This window comes from Onychomys torridus, chromosome 3 (assembly GCF_903995425.1).
Source record: "Onychomys torridus chromosome 3, mOncTor1.1, whole genome shotgun sequence".
Classification (NCBI taxonomy): domain Eukaryota; kingdom Metazoa; phylum Chordata; class Mammalia; order Rodentia; family Cricetidae; genus Onychomys; species Onychomys torridus.
This window is the reverse complement of record NC_050445.1, coordinates 84,604,283-84,621,716: the sequence shown is the minus strand read 5'-3', so window position 1 is coordinate 84,621,716 and position 17,434 is coordinate 84,604,283. Positions and strand designations below refer to the sequence as shown.

Here is a 17,434-nt window from a genome sequence, read left to right as displayed (position 1 = left end):
CTCTACGAGATGGAAAGCCTGCAAGGTCAGAGGACAGGAGCGAGACCCTCGTCAGATGCCCCGGGTCCTTAGCACATTCACATCCCGTAAGGGAGTGACCACGGGTTACATCACTGCGTGGAGGTGGTGCCAGGCCAGGGCGAGCCCTGACCGTCCCCTACCTCCTCTTCTTTCTTGCCTGTGTCCTGGGCCTGAGGTGCCTGGGACAGCTGAGGAGATTGGGGTGCTGTGGACTGCAGTGAATCAGTAAGTTCTGCTGGAGTTCTCCAGCAGCACTCAACCCACATCTGTCAACAAACACACTGAAGAAGTACTGTTTAGCAGCCCTTCTAGAAAACACCCCTTCCTCTGCTGATTCTCTTTAGCCTCTCTGGAGTTCACTGTCTTCCTCCACAGCTTCCCCTCTGGCCCTGTGACCTCTGGTTTACCGTGCTCTCCTCACCCAGACAGCTGGCAGACAATGATCTAGAAGGCACAACTAGAATCACTGTCCCTCTTCTGTGAGGAACAGGAAGAATGCAATCCAAGCACCTTACCAGACCTGGCAGACTCTAGCCTGCAGTCCCTCCTCACCTAGATGGCCCCTCACACAACAGTCCAACCATCAGGAACTCGAAAGTGCACAGCAAGAGCTCTCCAAGTCTTTCTTGTTTCTACTCAACAAACTATCACATCGTATCATGCAAGGCAGTAAAACTGTATGGTAGTTGGCATTCCTGTTAAATGAGATTTTAGCTGCTCCTGCCACAAAAACAGTAACTACATAAGGTGACAGACGTGTTAACTTGTTTCACTACAGTGACCATTTTCCTATCTATACCTATCCCATACCATCAATGTATAGACCTTCAATACATACAATAACACCTACTTTATAAACAAGTCAGGAGCAGGGCTGCAGAGATGGCTCAGTGGTGAAGAGCACTGACTGCTCTTCCAGAGGACCTGGGTTCAATTCCCAACAACCACATGGCATCACAACTATCTGTAGCTCCAATTCCAGGGGACCCAACACCCATGGCAAAACACTAACACACACAAAATTTAAAAATAAATAAATAAAAGAAGTTAGGAGCAGGGGAGATGGCTCAGTGGATAAGGCACTTGCTGTGCACGGGTAAGGACTGGAGTTCAGACCCCCAGAACCCAGAGTAACTCTGAGTAGGCATGGTGGCTGCCTATAATCTCAACATTCAGGAATCAGAGACACGGGATCCCTGGGGCAAGCTGACTAGCAGAACTAGTTGAATCAGTGAGGTCCGTGCTCAGCAAGAAGCTCTCCCTCAGTGAATAGTGTGGAGGGCTATAGAAAAGGCATTTGATGTCAACTTCAGGCCTCCACACGTATGTATGCGTACACACACACACACACACACACACACACACACACACACACACACACACATACACACTGGGGCTCACATGTGTGCCCTCAAGCATGCATACATATATATGTGCATACCACACGCACACCAAGTAAATTAGTTAAATCCATCAGACACAAAAATTAAACATTCTACGAGACACTTTCTAAATCAACATCCATCACCAGTCCAACCTAGACAAAATCAACTACACCTTCCTACCCTGGTGCTCTCAGTCTACCATGATCTGCCTTTTCTTAAAACTTCTGGACCAGCCGGGTGATAGTGGCGCAGGCCTTTAATGCCACTACTCGGGAGGCAAAGGCAGGTGGATCTCTGTGAGTTCGAGGCCAGCCTGGGATACAGAGTGAGTTCCAGGACAGGCACCAAAGCTACCCTGTCTCGAAAAAAACAAAAACAAAAACAAAACTTCTGGCCCACTTGAGGGCATTGTGTGTCTCCTGCCTGTTTTCTGTCCCTCTACTTTACCCTAAACATGGGAGACTCAGCTCTACATCCATAAAGTTGGGCAAGGACAGCAAAGGTGGAGGGAACTAAGAGGAGTATGACAACAGTCAACAAATGACCACATGGTCTAAGAGAGGGCAGAGAGCCCTCTTATACGACTCAAAAGGTAACAGACATGGGCTACTTTGACTGAACAACTTTTTATATAATTCTATAGTTAAGAGTTGCTAAAAGTCATGTGCCCAGAACTCAGGAGGCAGAGGTAGGCAGAGCTCTTTGAGTTCGAAGCCAGCCTGGCCTACACAGCAAGATCCAGGACCGCCAAGGTTACACAGAGAAACCCTGTCTCAAACAAACAATTTTTAAAAAAGAGGAGCTGGAGAGATGGTACAGTGGTTAAGAGCATTTGCTGCTCATGCAGAAGACACAGGTTCAATTCCCAGCACTCATATGGTGGTTCACAACCATCCATAACTCGAGTTCCAGGGGATCCAACATCTTCTGGCCCCCAGACCATTGCATGAATGTGGTACACAGCCATACATGCACATAAAACACCCACACACAAAATAAAAAAATTAAATTAAAAAAATAAAATTGCTAAGCAGAAATAAAAATAAAAATCATGTATGTAATGCACCGTGTGAAAAAAATGGGTTCCCAGGCACACAGAAAGCAGGCTAAAGGCCCCTTGAGCATAGGCATGTGCTCACATTCATCAAAGAGAAAATGAACTTGGTTGATTTCAGAGGTCAGGCAGGTAGCGGTTCTGTTTTAGCTTCTAATTGCATAAATCTGCAGGTAGAACTCACATTCCTACCTATTCCTGTGCAACCATAAGCAGCATCCCCTGCAGCATCATGGTGAGTTCCTTCTGAACCAGTCATACACTGCCTGGGGCCCAGGAGAGCAGATCTTACTGTCCACTCACCTCGGCCCTGTGCCTCGGTTACACAGCTGAGCAAGAAGTTAGGAAATCCTGCAAGTGCAGCAAGCTGGCCTGCTGGTGCGTGCCTGGAATCCAGCACTCAGGGCCAGCCTGGGCTAGAAAAAGTGGTTTAATGCTGGCCTGGACTATACAGTGAGATTCAAACTCAGAAAAAAAAAAAAAGTTTAAATGTAAAATGATGGTTCACATATATTTATGACTATTTCAACATCTATCATGAATAATTCAAAATATAAAATTCTTTTCAAAAGTTTTTAACTTGGAGCTGGAAAGATGGTTCAGTGGTTAAGAGCGCTTGTTCCTCCTGCAGAGGACCTGGGTTCTGCTCTCAATATCCACCTGGTAGCTCACAGCCATATCTAAGTACAGTTTCAGACCATCCAACAGCCACTTCTGAGATCTGTCCACAGATATGAACAGACACACATGCAGGCAACACTCTTACACATAAAATAAAATTTTTTAAAAAAATTTAATTTTAAGTTTTTAACTTTTCTCCTATTGCCTTGCTCAATGTTTCTTCTTTTTGTTTTACTTTTCTATTTATTTACTTACTTATTTTTTGAGGGAGGGTCTCCCTATAAACCTGGCTGGCCTCTAGCTCACAGAGATCCACCTCCCTCTGCCTCCCAAGTGCTGGGATTAAAGGTGTATGTCACCACACTGAGTGGTTCTTAAAGGTCATAATGAACATCAAATATTAATTTTACTTTTATTTATGTGCTCACACATATGTGTGGACTCAGGTTCCCTCAAAGACCACAGAAGAGTACCAGATTCCCTGGCGCTGGTTGTGAGCAGCTTAATATAGATGCTAGGAATGAAATACAAGTCCTCTACAAGAACAGCACATGCTTATAACTGCTAAACCATCTCCTATTCATTTATGATACTAACAGAACAAACAGAGCAGCTTACATCTACCCCCACTAGGGAAAACACAGCAAATACCAGCATGTGCTCTAAGCTTTGTGTCTGAGAAACATCCTTCAAGTTCTTAGCCAAGCAGCTCATCTAGTGGAAGCTTAACTACACCATATCCAATGGTCCAGCAGCCTTTCAGCTACTAGAGAAGGGAAGCCTTGATAGAAAGTGTCTTTAGCTACAAGACTCCACAACAGCATGGGCTGTTTTAAAAAAAAAACCTCTAGAGCTGGCTGCAACACTCACACATCCTTATACAGAAAAGCCAAGTTTATGCATATGAGTATTGTTCCACCCTCAAAAATAGCCAGTCTGGGTATGTGGCCGTGAGTGCCAGCACCATCCGGGGTTCTTGGTTACCTTGCAGAGTCCCCACAACCATCTCCAGACCTTCGTTTGTCTCCTGCCACACAGGCAGCTGCGTCCATGCAGGCGCTCCTCAGGTCATATCTGGAGAAGTGCCATTAGAAGAAGGGGACAGAATGGCATGTACGAGACAGGATCTAAAGTATCTCCTGGGTGTCTCAGTCTTAGGTAGAAATGGGCCTGAAAAGGACAATCAACCAGCATCCATGTGGGGACCTCTATGTCATTGTGCATACATTTAATTCACATGGGGCTCCTTTTGGACATAAAGAACTTTCAATGTCCTTCCATTTCTAAAAGTAACAGGAACCAAGCTCCAAAGAAGCTGAAGATTCAAGAAAAGTAAAATCTGAAAACCATTGAAGAACATCACCACTGCTATATTACTGTGCGCACACCATTAAGGGAAAGCTGCCATGCCTTGGACTCATTATGGATTCTGCTTCTCACAGGGCTTGTTCTGTGTGTGATGAAAACTGGGATGAGAAATAATTGAGGTAGGGATTTAGAGATCTGGTACAGCAAACTTCCTAATAAAAATGGCACAAACGGGACTCTTCTTGCTGTGGTTATATATTAAATCTTATTTGATCGATTTCTCTGTATTCCAGATTGGAAGCAGAAGGCAGAAGGCTGTGATTAAAGTCATATTGATTCATCATTAACATTTAATCAAGTCGCTGCTACAGCCACAGGGAATGCTTATTACTGTGGCAGTGTTCTTTTCTTTCCAAGTTGCCTTTATTGTCGCTACAACAAAGAAACTGTGGATATATTCAATAGCAACAAAATACGGCATTGTTTCTAAGGATCTGTCTGCGGCATACATAACAAGCCTGGATCAAAGCGAAGGTGCCGCCTAGAACTCCTGCACCAAGCTGGTTGGTCCTTATGAGCCAGGATGCTGCAGCTCTGAGCAGTGACTGCTAAGAAGGACTTTCCATTCCTTCTATTTTACATATGAAATTGTATTTTCCCCTACGTCCACTTGTTTCTTTCTCTTATTTTTAGCACATTTACATGAAACTAAACCCCAGAGTTTGTGTTCTATGAAATGGAAACAAGATACTAAAACAGGAAGGAAGTAATATGTATACTTGTTAAACAATTTGACAGAACTGATTCTGAACTTCAGGGAGATTTTCCAATTAAGTTCCAAGACTATTAGCACTCCAGAATAGTACTTCCATAAACTTGAGAAATCTGGCAAACTTTTTAAAATTTGTATTTTTTCATGATAAATTCAGACATGTAGGAAATAAGATCATATCTACCCCTAAGCTCCATTTGTTCCTTTAACAGGTCTTTTTAATAAGCCACTAAGTCAAATCATATGCCCACATATGTACAAATGTGGCACCACCCACCAGAACAAGGGAAACATACCAGTGCCACATCCTCAAAAAGAGGGTGGTTCTCACTCCCCAGGAACTAGCAGATAGCCCTTCAGAAAGGGTGGGCCTGGAGATCACCTATGCCATCTAAAATATAGCAAACTTTTTAACAAAATAAATGAGTTCTACTGTCACATATTTTTTACTAGTTTTAATTATGTGTCATGTGTGGTATTTGCAGGAGAGGGAAGGTGCGAGAGAGGGCAAAGGTGTCAGGTCCCTACAACTGGAGTTACATCTGACTGTGAGGTGCCTGATGTGGGTGCTGGGAATGGAAGTCGGGTCCTTGGAGGAGTAGTACATGCACTTGACCACTGAGCTCTCTCTCTAGACACACTTCCAATAAAGGAGCTTTAAATCAACTACAAGTCCACATAGAGAGATGTCTCAGGCCCCAAGCCCTCAGTTCATGCACTCCTGAGGGTCAGTTCTCCTCCTAAGCCCCTCTGGGAGTCATGGAGGAACCCCTAAGAGAATCCTAACTGTGCATGTCCTAATGCTGTGTACTCACTCTTACAGCTGCATGGTTCCTAATTCTAAGGAATCAGGAATGTCTCCCATGTCCAACAGTCTGCACAAGAAAATTCTATTTAAAAGCTCCAATAAATAAAAAGAGTAATTATAGATTTCAGAGGCATCAGCCCGTACAACAGCTCCCACATATGTGGGCTTTGAAGGCTGCCTCTGTTCTCGCTTCTTCTTGCCTTGCTCTATGTACCTGGGTGCCAGAGGCTCCTGTCACCATCAACTGAGCTGTCCTGCCATCCCTTCACCACCAGGATGGCCTGAAACTTCCTAAGACCATAAGTCAAAACAAACTCTTCCTCCTTTCAGATGAATTAGATTACTCTGGTGGCCACAGCAGACAGCAGCAACCAAGACATACCTCTATAACATCTGTCCATAAGCTCAAAGGAGTGTGGCCACTGAATAAAGTTTAGCAACAAGGTCTTTCGGCAACAAGGTCAAGGTGAAATGAAGTGAACGGCCAATTTCTATTGTGCTTCTTGCTTTCAACAACATATTAGGAAATACAGGTCAAACAATACACAGCATGCAATTACAAAACAGTGGCCAGGCTAGGTGTGGGTGTGGCTTAGTGGTAGGGTACTACTTAATACATGCCAGACTCTGGATTTATGCTGGGGTAGAGGGTAAAATGACAGAGGAGGAACTGGGGCAAGGAGTCATTCAGTGAAACACTTGCCCCACAAGCACGAGGACCTGAGTTTGAACTCCAGCACCCATGCAGAATGCCAGGACCAGTGCTCCAGAGGTGGAGGCACCCAGACCTCTGCATAGCACTGACCAGGCAGCCTAGCCTAACAAAGCCCCAGGTCCCAGTGAGAGACTCTGTCTCCAAAATCAGAAGAACATCTCAAGGATCATGACCCAAGGTGGACCTGTGGTCTCCACATATATGTCCCATACTTGCCAGCACATACACGAACATCCATACATAAACACACATATACATAAAAATAACAAATAAATAAAATTGGCAACAACTATCGCACTTAAACCTTCACACACAATTTTCCATCATTTAAAATATTCAAAATTAACTGCATACAATGAGGTCTGTCAAAACATAATCAGAATTGATTTAAGCCTAAAACAAAAAGTTAGTAGGGTTTTTTATTTAAGTATGTATTGATTTAAAATTAGTAAATTGTTAAAATGACAAAACCCCCTAAATTAATTTATAAAATCAGATACTTCTCTGCTTTCTTAAAGAAATGTAAAGTTGATTCTGAAATTCATACAGAAACACAAGGGATCCAGGCTTGGAGAAATGGCTCAGTAGTGTTTGATGTACAATCATGAGGACCAGAGTTAAGATCCCAGCACCCACCTAACAAGCCATCTCTGAGGGACCCTATTTTAGCTTCCATATCCACAAGTGCCTTACATACCTACACACACACACACACACACACACACACACACACACACACATACACGAAAGGGATATGACAAGTATGGTGGTAACTGCCTTTAATCTCAGCACTTGGAAGCAGTTTGAGGTCGGCCTGGTCTACATAGTTCATAATGAGCTCCAGGCTAACCAGAGCTATGTAGTAAGACCCTGTCTCAAAATAATAATACTAAAATAAATTGAAGAGAAAGAGAGAAAAAAAAAGAAAAAGGACATAAGAGAAAAGGAAGGCCAGAACAATACTGAAAAAAAAAAGCATTTGGAGAAGTCTCAATGCTTTCCAGACTTACTACAAGGCTATAGTACTCCAGTGCAAGGACACACACAGATAGGCCAGAGCTCAGAATCCAGAAACAAATCTCACCTTTATAGCCAATAAGCTGTTGACAAGAGCTCTGGGCCACTCAGTGTAGAGCAAGTCTTTCCAGTAAAGGGATTAGAAAACTCAATACTTGCATCCCAAAGAATAAAGTTAGGGGCCAGTAAGCTAGCTCAGCAGGTTCTGTCTGTTCTAGTTTGGTTTCTGTTGTGATAAAACACTGAACAAAACACACTTGGGGGAGAAATGCTTATTTCATCTTACAGATAGCCCTTCACTAAGGGAAGGGAAGGCAGGAACCTGGAGGCAGAGACTATGGAGGTACGCTGCTTACTGGCTTGCTCCCAGGCTCCTATTCAGCTACCTTTCTAATACTGCCCAGGCCACCTTCCTAAGTAAAATATGTCCTGCAGTGTGCTGGGCCCTCCTGCATCAGTTAGCAATCAAGAAAATGCTCCACAGACATATATACCAGTCAATCTAAATGAGGCAATTCTTCAATTGAGGTTCTTCCTAGCCATGTCAGGTTGACAACCAAGATTAGCCATCACATCACACACACTTAGCTACCTAAGTTTGATCTTCAGACACCTCTGACTTCGCCACATGCATATGATGGCACCTGTACTTACATGCATACACATGGTAAAAATAAACTTAAAAGAAAGGAACAAAGGCCAGGTGCTGGTAGCTCATGCCTTTAATCCCAGCACTCAGGAGGAAGAGCCAGGCAGACCTCTGTTTTTCGAAAGGCCAGCCTGGTCTACAGAGCAAGATCCAAGACAGGCACTAAAACTACAGAAAACAAACAAACAAAACAACAACAACAACAAAAAAAAAAAAAACCAAAGTCAGATCACAAGCCCATGCCATATACAAAACTCACCTCACAATGTAGCAAAGGCCCAAGTACAAGAGTTAAAGGCTATAAAATGTGTATAAGAAAACACAAGTGTATCTTTATGAGTTCAGATTAGGCAACAGTTTCTTAACAATGATGCCAAACAGAACACACCCTAGCACCCTCACCACAGAGCCACACACACTTGACCCTAGAACTCTCATCCAGAGCTACACACACACTCGACCCTAGAACCCTGTGGTGGTTTGAAAGAAAATGGCCCTCAAAGGGAGTGGCACTATTGGGAGGTGTGGCTTTACTGGGGTAGGTATGGTCTTGTTAGAGGAAGCGTGTCACTGTGGAGGTGGGCAATGAGGTCTCACATATGCTCAAGCTTCTTCACTCAGTGTGATACAATCCACTCCTGTTGCCTGCAAGATGTAGGACTCTCAGCTACTTCTCCAGCACCATGTCTGCCTGCCCAGTGCCATGCTCCCCACCATGATGACAATGGACTGAACCTCTGAACTGTAAGCCACCACTTCGATTAAATGTTTTCCTTTATAAGAGTTGCTGTGGTCATGGTGTCTCTTCACACCAATAGAAACCCTAACTAAGACAAGCCCTCGTCACAGATACACACAACTTGACTCACACTCTAGAGAAGCTGAAGGAAAGGATGGGAGCTGGAGAAGGCATGGGCCAGAGGTCCACACCATAAGCCAACAGGCAGTGAGTGACACAGAGGCCAGAATGTGCCACAGTGCCTGCCCCTGCACCACATTTCTGTTCATAACCACAGCTGCTACTCCACTCTACCTTAGTTTCTCTGTGACTAACTACCTGAAAATATTCTGTAGAAGCCATTCTGGGAAAAGTAGCTCCAACTCAGCTACATTAATATAAACAACACCAACCAAACTTATACAGACATCTTCTTCCATCTCTTTAATTCTATCAGTAGAATGACATTTTATGGCCGCCTCTTACAATAAAATACAATGAATTTTTCTTACATCATAAGACTATCTTCTAACTGTCATGTTTAATCCATTCATATTTATTGGGATTTTACCACTTTTATAATTAAAACAAACAAACCCAAAACAGTAGAGGCTAGAGAGATGACTCAAGCCTGAGGGTCTAGCATCAACCTAAAAAGCTGGATATAACACATGCACTGTGAGCCCAGAACTGTTGGAGATGAAGACAGGATGGCTGGGGCTTGCTAGCCACAAGCCTAGCTCCAGCTTCAGGGGGAGACCCTGACTCAAGGGAATAAAACAGAGAGATAGAGCGGGGCACCCAACATCGTCCTCTCCTGGTGCTGTATACAGGGGCACAGATCCACAGGCACACTTGTGTATACACAGCACACACACACCTAAATGGACACATCCCACAAAAAGAACTATTAAAGCCTGAGGTGGTGGCACTTATCTGGAATTTTTAGGCTCAGGAGGCTGAGGCAGAAGGATTACAAGTTCAAGACCAATCTGGGTCTTGAACATAGTAATATCACCTGACTCAAAGGGGAGGGGCTTTAAAAAGTAAAATTCACCGAAATACATTTTGAGGAGATAAATAGGTGTACTCTGATATAGGCATTACACAGTAGAATCTGATACTGTGATACAGAGTTTATCTAGCATTTTAAAAGCTTTGAATTTGATCCTCAGCACCAAAATAAATAAATAAATAACATTATATAATATATACATTTTAAAACATTACATTAAAAGATACAATTTTTAGATTTTTATTAGTTAAAAGAAATCTAAATTTTAAACATGAAACAATTACCTGCACAACAAACCCAGACATAACTCACATTTCTGAAACATTTTATCACGGCGCCTGTTGCTTACCACTTCTCCCACAGAGGCGGCCAGCATGTGCTTCATGGGCCTGACGTGTGAAGCCGAGTCAGCATGCAGCAGACATTTCATATATTCATAGGTGAGAAAAAACATAGCAGCTGAAATACAAAAGTATCTTTTCAATGTCAATAAATATCTCACCTACTTAGAAATGTCTCTCAAAAGCCGACAATAATAATTAAGTATGAGATAAGAACTAGCAAGTACACACCTTTTTCCCACACTCTTACAGAACTTATAAAATCTAAACTACATTTTTGACCTTGGACTTGGAGAAATACAGAAGACACGATCCCTATCTGAGGTGCACTCAACAGGTAGCCTGGCACTGCCATGCTTCATTTCCTAGCAAACTTCTTAAAAAGGACTGTGGGCTTCACAGACTCAAAATAGCATTACATATAATCATAAAAACAAGCAGCTGCTGAGTTATGCATAGGTTAAAACCATAAACACATACCTTAAGTAAAACTCTACAATGTTTACTACAGATTATGCAAAATAACTATGCTACTTTTCACTACTTCAAATCATCTTTATGAAACTCGGAAACAGGGGTTGGGGATTTAGCTCAGTGGTAGAGTACTTGCCTAGCAAGCGCAAGGCCCTGGGTTCAATCCTCAGCTCAAAAAAAAAAACAAAACTCGGAAACAATTTCATTAAAAATGGAGGTCAGTGCCAGGCCTGGCAGTGCACACCTTGAATCCCAGCACACTGGAGGCAGGGGCAGGCTGACCTCTGTGAGTTTGAAGCCAGTCTAGTCTACATAGCAAGCTCCGGGATAGCCACATTACACAGTGAGACTGTATCTAAGAAACAAAAGAAGGGAAATCAGCGGAAAGCTGCCTCTATTGCTGTTATCAAAGCTGCACAGGAGGCTTTCAAACTTCCTGTGTACTATCAATCAAGAGATATCTTTAACCTCTTCCATGAGAGATAAGGCATAGAGGATAAGTGGACAAGAAACTCATCTTCTGAAGGACATGAGAGCACTACACACTCAGGAACACAACCTGACAGTGGAAACCATTCCCAAAGTCAACTAGTATGTAACGGGCCCCCAGGCTGCTCACATGCCTAACTACAAACACATCAGCCCTTTGTAGCTGCGCCTAGCCCTCTTTCCCCCATGTGGTTCCTCACACTGCTTCCCCAATTTTGGCCCATTCACTCCATGTCCAGGTATAAGTAAGGGCTCTGCTGCACTCAGCTGTATATTCTGCAAGTGCATATACCCCCTAAGCCCTGCCCCACCCCAGGAGAAAGGAGGAAGCTAAAGGTTCCCAGGTTCCATCATCAAGTATCTCAAGATTGTCATTTATAGCTACTTTGGTGAAATGTAAGCTCCAGCCCCTGCCAAACAGGTAGCATCCAAAAAGGCTCTAGAGTTGGAAATGATGACACAGTGCAGCTCTAACAGAAGCTCTGAGTGAAGCAGGGAAGAGGAGGTAGGCTAGCTACAGCCCAAACCCCCACAAGAACAAAAGCCAGACTGGGCCTTCCTCTGCTGTTCCTCTCCCTCTCAATCCCTCACCTGTGCTGGCTCAATTCTCAGCAATGTCCATAGCCATCTATGGTTACAAGGGATTCTGTACTCAGACAGAGTCTTAACCAATACAAAAGGAAACCTTTTCCACAAAGGAAAGTCTGACACATCCAGATTTACAGAAAACCCTGCTGGGGGATGGTCTTTCTGTATGCTGTGAATATGTGTTGCTACTATTGGTTAATAAATAAGCTGTTTTGACCTATGGCAACATAGGCTATAGCCAGGCAGGAAATCTAAGTGAGACAAGGTTAAGAAAGACAAAGTCAAGCCGGGCAGTGGTGGCGCACACCTTTAATCCCAGCACTTGGGAGGCAGAGCCAGGTAGATCAAGGCCAGCCTGGTCTACAGAGCGAGTTCCAGGAAAGGTGCAAAGCTACACAGAGAAACCCTGTCTTAAAAAACCAAAAAAAAAAAAAAAAAAAAGGAAGGAAGGAAGAGAGGAAGGAAGGAAAGAGAAAGGAAGGAAGGAAGGAAGGAAGGAAGGAAGGAAGGAGAGAGAGAGAGAGAGAGAGAGAGAGAGAGAGAGAAAGAAAGAAAGAAAGAGAAAAAATGAAGTTGACAGACGCTTAGAGCCACCAGGGAAACAAGATGTAATGAATGGAACACAGGTAAAGCTACGAGACACGTGGCAATACAAAGATTAATAGAAATGGGTTAATTTAAGATGAAGGAGCCAGTTAATAATAAGCCTGAGCTATGGACCAAACAGTCTGTAATTAATATTAAGCCTCTGAGTGATTATTTTATAAAAAACAGCTGCTGCCGGGCAGGACCAAGAAACTTCAGGCTATAAAAACCCATTTCTGTAAGGCTTTGCTTTGACTTTGTTTCCTACACTTTATGGGATAAAAGGAAAAGATTTTCAACATAGCCTTCCCAGAGACAGACAGATAAACAAACACATGTGTACATGCTTGTATGTGTGTGTGCACACACACACACAAATTCAAAATCAGGTTCTATATGTAAACGCCTTGGAGAATAATGTAAAACAGTCCTGTGACCTTAACCACAGCATCATGTACCACGTACATCACCAGTGATGTCACAACTGCCTGAGCCCTTACTGTAATACATGAGAATGAACCACAAAAGCCACAAAAACTGGTGACCAAAAGCTATGAGCACAGAGCACATTCCTTAGTAGATAGACTGCTCAAAGGTCCTCAAACATATCTACAGAGGAGGATCACCTTGGGGTTTTAAACCACCAGTGTCCAGGACACACCTGAGACTAATAACACCCCAATCCCTGCAGGTGAGCCACTGGTATCCGTGTGGCTTTAAGCTCCTTGTGGATCAGGCCATTCTATTGGGGACAACCCTGTACCTTTGTCCATGCATTACACAGTGGGGGTTCAACAACAGCTCATTAGCTAACACTCAAAGAATTAAGATGGACTAGGAGTCGAAGGTAACCCAGGGTGACTCCTAGGGGATGGGGAAGAAAGTGAAGTTGACAACAGAAAGATGGAAAGACTACTTTTTCTCTGCACTACAAACCTTCATGTGAAGGCTATGTTTAAAGACTGGGCACATGAGCATCAGGTTAACATATTCATTCATTATCCTGGAATAAAAGAGAAAACGAACCCCAGGATTTAAGATTTTAGAGCCATAATTTTTGTGGATGCAAGCTGTACATCATTTTTGCTAGCTAGCTCAGTTTACTTGTGAGCATTAGAGTCATCCATCAGGAACTGGGAGATGGGAGATGGACACACCTCAGGAGAATACTGTCTGCTTAGTATGTGCAAGGTCCTGAATACAATCCAAAAGAAAAGCACCCATTGGTAAACAATTAAAATCAGGTAAGTGACTAAAAACAGATATACTCAGAAGTAGATTAAATAAAAACACATCATCCTAATTATCAAATGAAAATATCAAAAGTCACAACAGGACTTTAAAACCCAAACAACAGGCATGGCAGGAGTTTCCAGGACAACCCAGTGAAGCTCCTTCCTCATCTAAGAGCAATTTATAAGGAGCAATGCCTGTGTCTCACCTGTTCACTGGGGTCTCCTGGACAGCACACCTGTATAAAGCCTCCCGAGAACTCTGGTGTGCAGGCAAGGTTAAAACTACTGCTCTATAGGATTATGATGAAAAGCAACATTTTAAAGATTCTAAACTGAGGATTTAAACAGCAAAACCATTTTTAAAAGTTTATCTTTTTTTTTTTTTTTTTTTTTGGTGTGTGTGTATGTATAAACCTCCTGGTGTGTGTGTGTGTGTGTGTGTGTGTGTGTAAACCTCCTGGTGTGTGTGTGTGTGTGTGTGTGTGTGTGTAAACCTCCTGGAATGAAATCTACAACACTCTCTGCATTCTGTTTACATACCATCAAAGAACAAAACATAAATCCAGAAGATCAGCTGTAATATATAGGAACTCTCTGCATGTAACATCTTAAATTATTCTGAATAGAAATCCATTGTCTTGGCTTCTGGGCAGTGTGAGGATCAACACCCTTACCATTAGGAAAGGATCCAACAGCTATAGAAGGGACACCAGCATATATTCCACGAAAACCACCAGCCTTGTTGAATCCTTGGGGACTCTGCAGCCTTGTCTTAATAGTATCCAAAGGAAATAAGATTAAGTCAACAGAGGCGCCTGCTACTCCTCCAGCCTGTGCAAAAGGATGGGAAAGAGAGAACAGTGAGCTCTCAGCCACGGAGGGACAGGAAAGCAGCCTTTCTCCTTCCTCCCATGCAGGATCAGGGCTGTGAGCATCTGCCATGCCGGGCAAGTGCTCTACTCCTGAGCCACATCAGCAACCCTGAGGAAGACTTTACACAGTTGCTCACATCTTTCAGTCCACAAATTTCTTTGCAATACTCAAAGGACTTGCAGTTTTTAATAAGAAAATGATACACACTTATCAATTGTGCTATACTTGCAACTTGTACATATTTTTACTTTTTAGATGAATTTTAATGAATTTAATTTATTCTTAAAACAAAATTAAAGCTCATTCTCCCCCCCCCCCCCCAGAGCTGAGGACCAAACCCAGGACCTTGTGCTTGCCAGGCAAGCGCTCTACCACTGAGCTAAATCCCCAACCCGCTCATTCTTAATTTATTCATATAATTCAATAACTGTTTAAAGCCATTTAAAAAAGAAAAAGACAGGTAAAGAGCACAAAGTATCCTAACTACTGCAGAAACTACTTTTATTAGTTTCTTACTGTGACTTTCCAAAGTTACCATAAGCATAGTCAAGCTAGCATGGGTACTCTTTCTTATTTATTGTGATTTTTTTTTTTAATTTTGTATGTGGTATATGTACAGTTCCTGTGGGTGTGTGGAGAGCAGAGGTAGACATCAGGCATCTTTCATTGACTGCTCTTCACCTTAATTTTTTTGAGATAGTATCTCACTAAACCTGAAGCTTATGAACTCTACTATGGTAACTGACCACTTTGGGGACAAGTTTCTTGTAGACCAAATTAGTCTTGAACTTGTTATACAACCAAGGATGACCCTGAACTCCTAAACCTCTGCCTCCACCTTTCAAGTGTGATGGTACAAATATACACAATGGAATACTACTCTGCTGTTAAAAAAAATAGTTAAGGTCCTGTTTTCTAGGTAGCCTTCCTGGAGTTGTGTAGCAGTCTAGTCATCTTTGTTTTACATATAGTATCCTCCTATGAGTGAGTACATACCATGTTTGTCTTTCTGGGTCTTGGTTACCTCACTCAGGATGATTTTTTTCTAGATCCATCCATTTGCCTGCAAACCTCATGATGTCATTGTTTTTCTCTGCTGAGTAGTACTCCATTGTGTATATGTACCACATTTTCTTTATCCATTCTTCAGTTGAAGGGCATCGAGGTTGTTTCCAGGTTCTGGCTATTACAAACAAAGCTGATACGAACATAGCTGAGCAAATGCCCTTGTTACCACATTGAGCATTCCTTGGGTATATGCTCAAGAGTGCTATAGCTGGGTCTTGGGGGAGATGGATTCCCAATTTTCTAAGGAAGTGCCATATTGATTTCCAAAGTGGCTGTACAAGCTTGCATTCCCACCAGCAGTGGAGGATAGTTCCCTTGCTCCACATCCTCTCCAGCATGCTAGAGAGGTCCCCAGAAATCCACAATGATACATCCACTATAGACTACTGGCAATGGTCGAGAGAAAGCCTGAACTGACCTAGTCTGGTGATCAGATGGCCAAACACCCTAACTATCATGCTGGAATTCTCATCCAATAACTGATGGAAGTGGATGCAGAGATCCTCCACCAGGCCCCAGGTGGAGCTCCAGGACTCCAATAGTTGAGAAAGAGGAGGGATTGTAAGAGTGTGAATTGTTGAGACCAAGATTGGAAAAAGCACAGGGACAAATAGCCAAACTAATGGAAACACATGAATTATGAACCAAAAGCTCTGGAGTACCCAGCTGGAGCAGGCCTTCTGGATAAGTGAGACAATTGAATAGCTTGAACTGTTTGGTAGGCACCCAGGCAGTGGGACTTGGACCTGTTCTTAGTACATGAGCTGGCTGTTTGGAACCTTGGGCTTACACAGGGACACTTTGCTCAGCCTGGAAGGAGGGGACTGGACCTGCCTGTACTGAATCCACCAGGTTGAGCTGAATCCCCAGGGGAGTCTTGGCCCTGGAGGAGATGGGAATGGAGGGGAGGGACTGGGGGGAAGGCAGGAGCGGGGGCGGGAGGGGGAAGGACAGGGGGACCCATGGCTGATACATAAAATTAAAACACAAATATAATAAATAAATAAATAAAGAAATAAAGAAAGAAAGAAAGAAAGAAAGTTAAATTACTTTGTAGGTAAATGGAACTAGAAAAGATTATAATGAATGAGGCGACCCAAACTCAGAAAGACAAATGCCGGGTGATGTGACAGGGAGAAATGGGGGGCTCTGTTTTTATAGGGGGGAGGGACATCAATACAGAATACAAGGGAGAGAGGAGGGAAATACCACAAAGGATATTTGATGAAGCACCAAAGAATCATATTATTTTACATTTACCTAAAATCATACACACACAACACATGTAAGGGAGTGTGTGTGTGAGTGTGTGTGTATGTGTGTGTGTGTGTGTGTGTGTGTGTGTGTGTGTGTGTACACCTTAAATGAAGATATGCCACTTGAGCTTACAATACTCTCCACACATGCAGTACTAGGCCTGAGAAACCTCCATTTGAGTTGTTGGTCAGGGTAGTCAAAGTGACTCCCAAAACAATATAGGCCATTGCTATTGCCCTCAGTTGCCTCTCAGAGGTTGAAGATTGTCCCTATTGCTGAAGACACCACACGCTTTACACACAGGACTCTGAAGATGTGAACTGGAAATAACCTGCAAGCCTCCTTCCAAGGGTCCCAGCTTTCATAGTATCAGAAAGCACTACCCAAGCTGCTGAGGGAGGAAAGCAACCAATAGTCCATCTGGCTGTGACAACACTGAAT

General features: G+C 43.1%; 1 protein-coding gene across 4 annotated transcripts in view; it reads right to left on the bottom strand.

Annotated features, from left to right (window-relative positions):
- The window catches only part of Slc25a26 (solute carrier family 25 member 26), a 126,012-nt gene that overhangs the window by 97,344 nt on the left and 11,234 nt on the right, over positions 1–17,434 (bottom strand). For 2 of the 4 annotated variants that reach the window (XM_036180402.1, XM_036180403.1), the window contains exons 2-3: positions 14,470–14,626; positions 10,433–10,542 (exon numbers count right to left, since the gene is read on the bottom strand). The exons of 1 other annotated variant lie outside the window; for it this stretch is intronic. In XM_036180402.1, the coding sequence (XP_036036295.1) occupies positions 10,433–10,542; positions 14,470–14,626 (267 nt within the window). The remainder of the gene's footprint in view (positions 1–10,432; positions 10,543–14,469; positions 14,627–17,434) is intronic. One more of the 4 variants, XM_036180404.1, reaches the window with a different exon arrangement.